At 47.0% G+C, this 13,168-nt stretch overlaps 1 protein-coding gene across 16 annotated transcripts in view; it reads left to right on the top strand.

Moving 5' to 3' along the window:
• CELF2 (CUGBP Elav-like family member 2) overlaps positions 1–13,168 on the top strand; it is a 554,552-nt gene that overhangs the window by 524,387 nt on the left and 16,997 nt on the right. For 9 of the 16 annotated variants that reach the window (XM_060245945.1, XM_060245952.1, XM_060245947.1 and 6 more), the window contains one exon: positions 1,398–1,529. In XM_060245945.1, the coding sequence (XP_060101928.1) occupies positions 1,398–1,529 (132 nt within the window). The remainder of the gene's footprint in view (positions 1–1,397; positions 1,530–13,168) is intronic. The other 7 variants (XM_060245946.1, XM_060245953.1, XM_060245948.1 and 4 more) reach the window with 1 other exon arrangement.

Here is a 13,168-nt window from a genome sequence, read left to right as displayed (position 1 = left end):
CTAACCTGTGTGGGTCAGGCTTTCTAGGTGTCAAATCACAACTAGGAGACTTCCTAAATTACAGTTCAGACTCTATAGAATAGCAGCCCCCAACCTTTTTTGGCACCAGGGACCGGTTTTGTGAAAGACAATTTTCTCACAGACCGGGGGCGGGGTGGGGGGGATGATATTGGGATGATATAATGATGCACTTTATTTTTATTCGTTTGGTGTGGTGGTTAAGTGTGCAGACTCTTATCTGGGAGAACCAGGTTTGATTCCCCACTCCTCCACTTGCAGCTGCTGGGATGGCCTTGGGTCAGCTATAGCTCTCGCAGAGTTGTCCTTGAAAGGGCAGCTTCTGGGGAGAGCTCTCTCAGCCCCACCCACCTCACAGGGTGGCTGTCTTGGGGAAGGAAAGTAAAGGAGATTGTGAGCCACTCTGAAATTCGGAGTGGAGGGTAGGATATAAATCCAATGTCATATTATTATTATTATCACTGCTACTACATTGTAATATATTATACAACTCGCAGCCCGGTTGCTAACAGGCCACGGAGCGGTGCTGCTCCATGGCCCGGGGATTGGGGACCCCTGCTATAGAACATCTGCTCCCTACATGTTTACATTTGTTCCTGGTGATACTTAAAATATAGCTTCTTGATGTTTTCAAGCAACTTGTCAACTGTTGAAAGAGTACAGGAACACAGAAGAATGCAAGGAAACTCCATATTCCATGAACTGCCCAATTACATGTAGATCAGGGGTGGCCAACGGTAGCTCTCCAGATGTTTTTTTTGCCTACAACTCCCATCAGCCCCAGCCATTGGCCATGCTGGCTGGGGCTGATGGGAGTTGTAGGCAAAAAACATCTGGAGAGCTACCGTTGGCCACCCCTGATTTATAGTTTATCCAGATGTTTTGCCTACAACTCCCATCATCCCCAGCCATTGGCCATGCTGGCTGGGGCTGATGGGAGTTGTAGGCGAAAAACATCTGGAGAGCTACCGTTGGCCACCCCTGATGTAGATAGATTCAAGTGGGCAGCCGTGTTGGTCTGAAGCAATAGAACAAAGCGGTCGACACGTTGCACCTAAAGATGGCTTGCCATTCCCATTTTGTCTGATGAAGTCTGCTTAAGAGCCTACGAAAGCTTGCATTCTGAATAAAACTAAGTTGGTCTTAAAGGTGCCACTTGTCTGCTGCTTTGCCCAGTCACATGGTTTGTTGTGCGGTTTCTGCCCTATAGCGGCACTTCTTTAGACACTTCCAAAAGCAGACTTCTCCTGCCACGTTCTTCTGTATTTGCTTTGGAACTTTTTATGATTGATGCTCGGGTGAGAGGCATGCCATTGAAAGCGGTCTGGGGTCGACCAGCTCTAATCCCTGTTTATTCGCCCTGCACTTGCCTCCTCTAGTGGCTGCATCGACGGCGAATTCCACAGCTGGGGCGGCCATGAATTCTTTGACTTCTCTGGGCACTCTCCAAGGACTGGCTGGAGCCACTGTTGGATTGAATAATATTAATGCACTAGCAGGTACCGTAAACAGTGAGTATTTATTGCTGTGGTGGACACTCCAGCAATTTCCCTGTCATCACCGTAGGAACACTAACAGTCATCAAACAGTGAATGTTACTATGGAACAAAAAGGGGGGGGGGGGAAGAAACCAAACAATTGGTGACATTGACTGAGTTCTGCTCTCAGCATCTCCTGTGCCAAGCCCTTAAAAAGTTCTTCCCATCTTAAAGACCCAGAATGCCCTGCAACACAAATGTGCATGTTTCTTTACAAGAGTGTGCTTTTTCAGACATGACACGGGTTAGGTTTTTTGAGATCAAACTCGATTCTAGAACAGTCTTCTTCTGATTCAGAAGGTTATGAAAATAGGGTAGATGAAACAAGTAAGAAAGACGGCTGCTACGGCAGCTGCTGGTACCAACAGTATCAACTGCTAACTGTTAGGGATACCCAGCCTCCAGGTGGGACATGGGGATCCCCTGGAATTACAGCTCATATCTAGAATACAAAGATCAGTTCCCCTGGGAGAAAATGGGTGCTTTGGCATTGTACCCCACTGAGGTCTCTGTCTTTCCGAGGCTCTGTCCCCAAATCTCCAAGAGTTTCCCAACATGGAACTGGAAACCTACCCCCCCACCCCCCCGCAAACTGGCAGCCAGGGGGATCTGGCAACCCTATGATTACTGAAGACATGTGACCAGGGCTTTTTTTTTTGTAGAAGGAACTCCTTTGCATATTAGGCCACACACTCCTGATGTAGCCAATCCTCCTGGAGCTTATAGGACTCTTCGTACAGGGCCTACTGTAAGTTCCAGGAGGATTGGGTGATTCAAGGGGGTATAGCCTAATATGCAAAGGAGTTCCTGCTACAATAAAAAGCCCTGAGGCAATTACTCCAGTTAGCAAAGGGCTTATTTAGGATTTTACATAATATTCAACATGCACTGAGTTTTAGGAGATCATTCTTTGGTGTCATTTGTATAGGCTTATGTGGGGCTCTCTGCCTTTATATCAGGCAATATGAACCCTACTTGCATACACAGAAGTCCTCTGTGTTATTAATGAGCTACTGATGTCCTTAACAGGAAGGCACATATAAGAGAGGACAGCAGTCTTGTAAATGTGTTGTAAATAGTAGTAACAATAGGAGGAATCTGAACCAGAGATTCTTACTACATTAATTAGGAGGACTAAAACAGTAATGAAAACCTCCAAAGTGTGCCTAAAGCAATTTAGGCCATTCCATAAATAAAATTTTAGAACAAGTTAAGCCATGGCCCCACACTTATGCAGGCTGTTCAGTATTTTTCCTACATGCCATTCATCTAGGGGTACTTTGAAAATTCTCATCCTAATTTTTCTCCAAATTTTGGAATTCTTAAGTATTGGCCTTGTTATTGAAACTAGTCGGTATAAGTTCTTTGTTGTCCTTTAAAAAAAAAATCTCAATTTTGAACAAATTGTCATCCATGTGCAGTTTTGAACAAATTGTCATGCATGTGCCGTTTTGAACAAATTGTCATGCATGGGCAATTTTGAACGAATTGTCGTGCAAGTGCAATTTTGAACGAATTGACATGCATGTGCAATTTTGAACGAATTGTCGTGCACGTGCAATTTTGAACGAATTGTCATGCACGTGCAGTTTTGAACAAATTGTCATGCATGTGCAATTTTGAAGGAATTGTCGTGCGTGTGCAATTTTGAACGAATTGTCGCGCACGTGCAATTTGCTCCATCTTTCAGTTCCATCGGTTCACTTGGGTCTTTTTCCTCCTCTGTATAACTGAGTGTCTGTGGTTTCAGCTGAGTATCCTTGTTGGAAGAGGAAGAACAAGATTTGAATCCAGTAGCAGTTTAAAAATCAACAAGATTCGCCAAGTATGAGCTTTTGAGAGTCAGAGCTTCAATCTGATAAAGGGAGCTCTGAGTTTGGAAAGCTTATAGGTTGGAAATCTCATTGGCCTTTAAACTGCTACTGGATTCCAATGATATGCATTGATAGAGCACCGCAGTCCAAGCAGTCTTTATGGGAATGTATCGCGATTGTGAGTAGTGTTTTACCAGTCAGCAGGACTGCATTGCCCATCAGCTAAAACCCTGGATAAAAAGAATCTTGATGCACTTGTGTATCCAGTCACATGCCAGGTGCCTCTTGTCTTGTTTTATTAATATACATGTATCCATTGGTAATGCAGAGGAGATGAAAAGATGCAAATAGGCTGAATGCGGCAAACGATGCACAATCCAATTTTGGGTATGATTTTAGAAATTCTCCCAGTTACACTAGAATAAAGGAGTAGAATACAGCACAGGGAGAAATTCAGGAATGACACAGAAATGGAATGGGGGAAATTTTCTCAACCCTAGCATTAATGCTATAAAGAGGCAGCACATCCTTCCTGTTCAACGTGCAGGGTAAGCTAAAAGCATTTAAACTTTAAAAAAAAAATTAGGTCCAAAATGGAGGCTTTCACACATGCTCAATAATGCAGTCTCAATCTACTTCAGCAGCTTTTCACACAGTAAAACCAGCACCAGTTCGATACCAGGCAAGGCACCATCCCCACCCCACCGCCTGCACCTTCCCAGCCCAGGGGCACGGCACGGCTCCTGTGCCTTAGAGCACACGTGCCTGCCGCCAGGTCGCCAATGCTCCGCCTCTTAAAGTTGCCGGGAGACAGAGCAATGGCAGCCAGGCAATAACAAATGGCGGCATGCAAATTTCCCTCACTGCGTAGGCAAGGGTTGGGGGGAGGGCCTGCGGGATTTGCCGCAGGGCCTGCAAGACATACCTGTTCAGGCAGGCTTTCAACAACTAATTGGAGGTGCTCTTAACATCTACAGGGGTCCGTAGTATCCACCATCCCACAGTATTAACAGAAATGATTCTGAACAAGACAGAACGCCATCTGAAATTGTGTTGAAATTGCACTTAAAATTGTATTTAATATTCTAATAATGTTTTATTTTAATAATTTAAATCGTTGTCGAATTGTTGACTGCTGTTGGCCGCCCTGAGCCCAACAGGAGAGGGTGGGATATAAATATAATAACATTGATAAAAATAAAATAAATAAAAATAGCCCAGTGCCCGCTCCCTGGGCCGTTCTCCAGGCTGCTGCCTAATGGCTGCACCGGCCCTGAGTAAAACCCAGTTGCAAAGTGCAATGAAAACTGGTAAAATGTGTGTTATTTAATGTATGGTGCCTGCCTGATTCCTCCTCCAATAAACAGATTCTCCGTTAAAAAGGAACCTGGACAGATAGCAAGTGATCTGTCCTTCGGGTAACGAGTCCATTGCAAAGAACCTAAATTGGACTGAATGCTCATAGCTATAACATAAATCCAACCCCGTCAGCAGCCACCATTTCCCTTTGCAGCTAGGCAGTTGTATGGTGAAGAATGGTCGTTTCCTGCAAATACATTCCCATAGGATTGATGTGTCATGTATACAATATCTCTTGATGTTCTTAGAGGTTCCTTAGTGAGCCGTGGCCTACTTTCGATGAGCAGCGGTGTTACACAGAGGGGGCTTCCTTTTCATCTGGCATACGATAGCTCTCTCCTTGCATCCTTCGGCTGCTCTCTCCCACCAAACCTAAGACACAGGCAGGAAGGAGTCAACAGCCAAGGAGAGAGAACTGAAAGGAAACCAGATCGGAGAAGAGAAGGTTAGGCTGGGTCCAGGCCGACGTTTTGAGCCGGCACGCGGACAGGACGCGGGTGGAACAAAAAAGCGTGACCAAACGTGCACATCTGCCACCTGTCCCACTCCCAACCCTTCCGAGGGCTGTCCTACTCGCACCACAAAAAGCTACCACTTCTGAAGTGGTAGCTTTTTGAGGCAAGAGTGGGACGGCCCTGCGGCAGGAGCGGGTCGGGAGGCAGGTGGGTGCATTTGGTCATGCTTTTTTGGTCCACCTGCATCCTGTCTGTGAGCTAGTTCAAAATCCTGGTCTGGACCCAGCCTTAAAGAACCTCCTTTCCTTCGAGGCAGGAGAAATGAATTCAGTTCAAAATAGGACATCAGTCGGAAGCTAGCTGCTAACCTGGGGCCTACTTCCTCAGACTCATGAGGGGGACTAAGGTGGCAGCATCACATGACCAGAGAGATACCAGACCACTGCATGGCTCTGGAACGGTTCTAACATTTTCCCATCCAGTTCACTGCCGTCAGTCACTGTGTTATACTTAAATGTTGTGACAGATGTCGAAGTTTCATGTTCACGCTCCCACAGTCGAGACGTGTTTTGTAAATCTTCTGTTCTCGCCTTGTGAGGCTGGCTGTTCTTCTGAGAGTCCTCGGGTCATGCACTTAACCAGCTTCTCCGCCTGCTTCATGCATCCAATGGGGCCTGTTGCCTACAAAAGGATGCGGAAGTAAGACCTGTAGTTGCACACACCTCGCTGCCAACGTTTTGCGTGAAACAGAGGCTGCGTGCCTGCATTCGTGCACCGTTTGCCCCCTGCTGTGCAATCCTTCCGTCCCTCTTTTGTGGCAGGGAGGTCAAATGAGTTGCTTGTTCTCATGGACAAGAATGTGCACAGTGGCATAGTTTCACACACACACACACACAACTTCTGTGTGCTGTGGGAGGTGTGTGAACCTTGGGCTCTTTCCCACTGCCATCGTTTTATAGCATGTGAATCATCCTGTAGCGTTGCCATAGAGAAAGCTTTTTTAAAAATCATGTGTTGTGTTGACCTGCTATAGCACGAGCCCATCCCCCAGCACACAATCTCACTGGAGTGTTGATGTCACTTCTGGTTTGGTGGATGCTCTATGGTAAAACCATAGAGTTTTTATAGACACTAGAGTGTCTAAAGATGTCACTTCTGGCTTTTATCACAAATGGTATCAGTGTGCTGGCACAATACCAGTGTGTCAGGCTCCACACACTCCAATTTCCCCTGGAGGTTGCCTGCTATGGCCTAACAATTCTAGTTATATTCTGTGCATTCATACTACAACATCCCACCCCCCAAGCCCCTCCCCAACGCAAGCAGAATTCCTTCAGCCAAAGAGGCATACTATTCCACAGAAACTTTCCTAGCATCAAAGGAAGATCTTGCAGTTAATGGAACAGATTTAAAACTATGTGAGATACCAACTTCTTAATAATATTTTAATGAAGAACGTTCGGGTAAATGAGACAGACACAATACCTAGAAACAAATTGCCCAATGGTTGCCATTAAAGGAAAGCTGCTTTATGGAGGGTCGATTTGGAACAGATGAACTGTGAAGTGGGGGAATGGTTTACCCTTTCGTTGCCTGCTCCAAATCACTTCCTATCTCTCCCTTGGTGCCGCTATGATTGTGGAACTCAGGACGGAAAGGGTGCTTTCTATCCCTGTATGTGGGACAAGAAAGGATGGCGAACCGATGCGAAATTGACTCTTTCACACACGTCAACCTGGCATCTCCGGCTTATTCCGCAAGCTGGAACATGCATCGTTACCCTCTTCCCTCACGAACATGTTCCAAATGGCAAAAGGAGTGACCTTATCTTTTGTATCGGTGGGCGGTTGTTTGTTTGTTTCATTGTGTTCCAATTGGGGCGGTTCTCGCAGCTGCCTTTTCCGCTTCCTTCACTTCCTTCTAACTTCTGCTCTTCCCTTGCATTTCCTTTTGCAAATGCAAGGAGTGTATTTTGGTCATCGCCAATATTTAGTCTATCACGGTGTACCCACAGGAATGGGTGTCCTCCGCAGTGTGTCTTGCTCGCTTTGAGTGCCCTGCATGACGGTCCCTTGTTGTTGTTTTGATTGTTGTTCTTTGGCTTCTCATTAGCCCTCCCCCTCGTCTTTGTTGTCTTGTAATCTTGTGGTGGTTTTGCGGGGGTGGGGGGGGCAGAAAAGGCCAGTCTGCAGAGAAATGCAGAGGAGGTTGCATGGGTCATTGTGTAGCAAAGGTCTTGCTTCTGGCAAGGACTAGTTGTATGACTGATGGTGAGGAAGTCCAAGTCCTTGGTGTTAGAAGAGTGATTTTGAAAAATTAATTATTTCCAAGTTCTAAACTACCTGAGTGGCTTTCCTCCCTCCCCTCCTAGGAGAATCTTTTTCTGATTCTCAGCGGTGGAATTCTAGCAGGAGCTTCTTTGCATATTAGGCCCCACCCTCCTGATGTAGCCAATCCTCCAAGAGCTTACAAAAAAGAACCCTGTAAGCTCTTGGAGAATTGGCTACATCAGGGGGTGTGGCCTAATAGGCAAAGGCGCTCCTGCTAGAATTCCACCTCTGCTGATTCTTATAATCCATCAGCTAGATTTGACTCCGGTAGTACCTTGGAAATCAAGACGAGTATGAGGTTTGAGTCATTCATACCCCCAATTTTAAGGTATTACTAGGCTCAAATCTAGCTGTTATACAGCAAGCCAACATAGCTATCCTTTGACACTTACAACCCATCTGTTAGCCTGTGGTGACTTCCAATGGGCAGAAGTGGTGCTCGTTCCACTATTCAAAGGGCTTATACTTTTTTGGGGGGGGGGGGCGGGTGGAAATCGCTTTCAAATCACAGCCACCTTATGGAGACTCTGTAGAGTTTTCAAGGCAAGGGACATTCAGAGGTGGTTTGCCATTGCCTTACCTCTGCACAGTAACCCTGGAGTTCCTTGGTGGTCTGGTCTCCCATCCAAGTACTAACCAAGATTGACTTGACCAGTTTTGCACTCAGCTTACCCCGCTGTCACGTTCCTCTTATTCACGCAGCATCCTTCGGATTTCCCATTATCTGCTCTGGAGCTGCAGGAAACATCGCAGTTTTCGCGTGGCAAACGGAAACTGGTTTTTAGCGGTTTCTGTTTGCCGCGCAAAACCCGCGATGTTTGCTGCAGCTCTGGAGCAGATAGTGGGGAAATCCGAAGGATGCTGCGCTGAGAAGAGGAACGTGACAGCTGGGTAAGCTGAGTGCGAAATCGGTCTGACTCTGTTTAACTTCCGAGATCAGATTAGCCTGGGCCATTATAATATAGTGGGGTCAACGCATTGAGAGGCGAGGTGATAGTGAACATCAGCTCTTTATTAAGTCCAGCGTTAGGTAGGCTGCACTTCAAGTCTCAGGAACGCGGCCAATGGGGACAACTATATACAACTCAGGGTTCCCACGCAAGCACACTACTGGGTCATTCAAACCAGCAGGGGGGCCGTAATCGGTGCAGGGATTTGGATCCTGCTGCCCATTGTTCCCAATTCCCCAAGCTCCATTCGTATGGCTCCAACGAGCCCGGCAGGAAGACCCATATTCAGTCCTCATTTGAGTCCTCATACACAACAGCCGTCCAGGTCATGACAATGAATTTTCTAGCAGCAACTAAAGCAAATCAAAAGGACCACATGGGGGGTGGGAGTTGCTAAGCCCTCCCCCCTCAGCTACAGCTAATCTCTTCGCCGTCGGTCTCCTTAACGTCGTTGTCCCAGCTGGACTCTGATGCTGGAAGCGAGCCCAGCTTGAAGCTTCGCTTCCAGTTCAGTAGAATGTTTAGGTTTAAGCAGGCAGTGAGCATGGAAATGTCTGTATTTCCCTACCAAGGAGGCTCTTTAAATTATATCCCTTGTGTGATAGAGTCTGAACCCAGATTTAAAGGCACGAGTTTGCTGCCATCACATGTTGTTTGACCCTGACTGGGAAAGGAATCGAAAAAAGTGAACTTTGATTAATGGACTAAGGGTATGATCATGTGTCAAGCATTTATTAAAGCTGTATCAGTTTGATTATAGTGGTGCTTTCCCCAAAGAATCCTGGAAATCATTATATTTGATGATGTGCTGGGAATTTTGTTTGAGATAACTAACCCCCCTCATGGAATTACTTTTCCTAGTGCATTTAGGGAGACAGAATAACTCTTACAGTGAGGTCTTCTAAGAACCAGAACATTATCACATTGCATTTGGCAATCTGAGTGATAATGCCGCAGAAAGCTGGGGACTCATTTTACTGACCTCAGAAAGATGGAAGGCTGAGTCAACCTCGAGCCAGCTACCTGAAAACCCAGCAAGTTGCCCTGGAGCTGCAAGTTGGCGTGCCACTATTCCACAGCAAGCAGTAACTGCTTATCAGAGGATCTCACTTGCTGCGGAATAGCAGCGCACCAGCTCGCAGCTCCGGGGAAACTTGTGTGAAACTGGAAAGAAGCCCGGGTAGCAAAAGCGCTCTCCACCCAGGAACAAGCATAGTGCAAAATCGGTCTACATCTTTACTGAAGATGTTCACGACCTGAGTTTGATCCCTGGCGAAAGCTGGGTTTTCAGGTAGCCGGCTCGAGGTTGACTCAGCCTTCCATCCATCTGAGGTCGGTAAAATGAGTACCCATTGCTGGGGGGAAAGCGTAGATGACTGGAGAAGGCAATGGCAAACCACCCCGTAAAAAGTCTGTTGGGAAAACGTGAAAGCAACGTCGCCCCAGAGTCAGAAACGACTAGTGCTTGCACAGAGGACCTTTCCTTTCCTTTCCTCTCTTTAGTCACCCACAGTTAATGAGGGATCCAGGGCTTTTTTTAGTAGGAACGCACAGGAATGCAATTCCAGGTGGCTTGCCGGCAGGGGTGTGACCTAATTTGCAAATGAGTTCCTGCTGGGACCATTCCACCAAAAGGGCTCTTGGGATGGCAATCCAGATATTTCCAGGGAACCCTCACGGAATTGGATTTAGAACTCACTAAGAGTTGCCTGATTTCTTCCCAGCAAGTGTAGATCCTTTTAAGTAATCTGTCATGGACAAAAGTATTGTCCTCCCTGCCCTCCCTGCCCAGGCCTGCTATTGATTAACTTCTGCCTCTCAACCCTGTCCTCTTACCTGCATGGGGGGGGGGGGTCCAAATCTACAGTCCAAGGAAGACAATAGAAACCCCTCAACAGCAGAGATTGGAGACGGTGAGGACAGGCAAGTTTGTTTTGTGAATATTGGAGCCCGCAAAGGGAGACACTGGATAACTCGGTTTTCACTGATGGTAGTTTCAGAGAGTAGCCATGTTGGTCTGTGGTGGAACATCTCGATTTGAATCCAGTAAACCTTAGAGACCAACAAGATTTGGGGCAGCGGGTTATGAGCTTTCCCTTCATCCCATCTGATAAAGAAAGCTTTACCTCTTGAAAGCTCATAGCCCCCCAAATTTTGTTGGACTTGAAGGCGCCACAGGACTCAAATCTAGGAGCTCAGTCTCCACTCTAGATCTCCCATGCTAAATTGACAGCTATGGACAGGTCCATCCTTCAAGTTTACGCACTGACTGGCTGCATCGTTCAACTCCCCTGCCTTGTATCCATTTACACTATAGACTGGCTCAGCCACAATGATGGAATGGTCAAGGATCAACGTCAGTGGGCCATACTAGTCCTATTTGGGAAAGGGCGGGGCCAGGATGATCCAGTGCAGGAGTGGCCAGTCTTGCTTGCTGTAAGAGCCACATAGAATAAATATCAGATGTCCGAGAGCCACAATACAGGAAGGCAGGTGGGAAAGCAAACAGATAGGGAAGGAAGGCTGGAAAGAAAGCAACTTTAACTTTAAATGCATTCGCCAAGCCATCAGCTGGCTTGGCTTGGAGAAGTGACTTAAAGCGAGAAATGCCTTTTCTAAGTCAGCTGGCAATGCAGTGGGGGCTTCAAGAGCCACACGATATGTGTAAAAGAGCCAGTTTGGTCACCCCTGAGCCACTGATGGAGGATCTATTTCACAGTCACGGCTGTTCGTTTTTTTTAAATCCCGAATTATTTATTATATTATTTATATTCCTTTTTCCTCCTTGTTTTCTTCCCGTCAGTGTTATATGCTACAGCAGGCGTCCAGTATAGTCGTTCCTTCTCTCTTTTTTTCTTTTTTATCCTCCTCCCTCCAAGCCCTCAAGTGCAAGACACCTTATCAAGCAAAAGCGGTGGAATATCACAGTTCTGCCAAGTGTTAGTACTGCCCGAATTAGTCTAATTCCAAAAGGTATAATTTATGCACTAGGAAGCCTCTTAATTGGCACAGGTCACAATGGGGAAAGAACCACGACTCTGGGGTGGTCGTCCTTGATTACCAGGCGCTCATGGGGGAGGGGGTACTTGGCGCTAGAAATGTTATAATTGACAAGATAGCCCCCCTCCCTCCCCCCTGTCGTGTTAGGATATCGCCTTCCTCCTCTATCTATCAACACTGCTCCCAGTAGCCCAGTAAACCTGTGTCAACTGCCAGTCCTGTTTTAATTTAGTTCTTCTCACTTTTAAAAAATGAATTAGCCTAACAGAGCTGTTAAATTTCTTTTTGTCCCATGGCATTAATTTTGTTTGATTATATTATCCTTCTTGGTACCTTATCCTCCATCTGTACCTAACGCTGAAGATTGCCGCGGGGGGAGGGGGGGATTTAAAACGCTTAAGAAAGCCACATAACTGTATGAAGCTGTGACGGATGGGATCGAACCGTTGGTCCGTGGAGCCTGCTGACTTCAACTGGCCACGAGTCTCAGACACTTTCCTGACCCCGCTACCAAAGATCCTTTAAGCAGAGGTCTATTAGATTTGTTTAGTCGCCACTCACCTGAAGGGTCTAAGACTGGGGCCAGCTCGAAAAGAAGTGCCCTCGAATGGCCAGACAGCCCGCAGCCCACTGCTAGGACAAGGGAAGGCCGTGCACACCTTGGAGGAGCCTCCACAACACTCAAGTGCTTCGACGGCCATGTTTCCAGTGTTCTCTGGCTATTCAGACAGCCTCAGAGGCGCTCCTCTAATTTACTACCACTTCAGAAGTGGTAGCTTTTTGTGGTGGGACTGGGATGACTTCCGACGGGGTGAGTGCAGGATCAGGACGGTGGGGGGGGGGGGGCAGTTATGCACGTTTGGTCATGCTTTTCTGGTCCACCCGCATCGCGTCCCAGCTTAAAATGCCACTCTGGACCCAGCCTAAAAGCGACTTACAACCTTTTAAAACCATCTTAAAAACCAACAAAATCAATATATACAATTACATAAGAACATAAGAGAAGCCATGTTGGATCAGGCCAATGGCCCATCCAGTCCAACACAGTGGCCAAAATGTTATATATATATATATACACACACACACTGTGGCTAATAGCCACTGATGGATCTCTGCTCCATATTTTTATCTAACCCCCTCTTGAAGCTGGCTATGCTTGTAGCCGCCGCCACCACCTCCTGTGGCAGTGAATTCCACATGTTAATCACCCTTTGGGTAAAGAAGTACCTCCTTAAGATGTTAGTACCACACTACTACCAGCCAGCCCAAAACATCTGTACCAATTTCGCACACAGCTTACCCCACAGTCACGTTCCTCTTCTCTGCGCAGCGTCCGTCGGATTTCCCACTATCTGCGGCGGAGTTACAGGAAGTGTCGCGGCTTTCGCGTCGCAAACGTAAACTGCTAAAACCCAGTTTACGTTTGCTACCTGAAAGCCGCGACACTTCCTGTAACTCCGGCGCAGATAGTGGGAAATCCGACGGACGCTGCGCAGAGAAGAGGAACGTGACCGCGGGGTAAGCTGTGTGCGAAATCGGTCCTGGTTAACCTCCAAAGGCCCACCTGAACAATTTGGCCTTGCAAGCCCTGTGGAAACCCATTAAGTCCCGCAGGACACAGGTGTCATCCGAGACTGCATTCCATAGGATAGGCGCCATGGATCTTGGGAGTGGCACTGTCAGGGCCGGCGTCAGCAAACCCTT

Source organism: Heteronotia binoei, chromosome 8, assembly GCF_032191835.1.
Source record: "Heteronotia binoei isolate CCM8104 ecotype False Entrance Well chromosome 8, APGP_CSIRO_Hbin_v1, whole genome shotgun sequence".
NCBI classification, from domain to species: Eukaryota; Metazoa; Chordata; class Lepidosauria; order Squamata; family Gekkonidae; genus Heteronotia; species Heteronotia binoei.
This window is presented reverse-complemented; position numbering and strand designations above follow the sequence as displayed.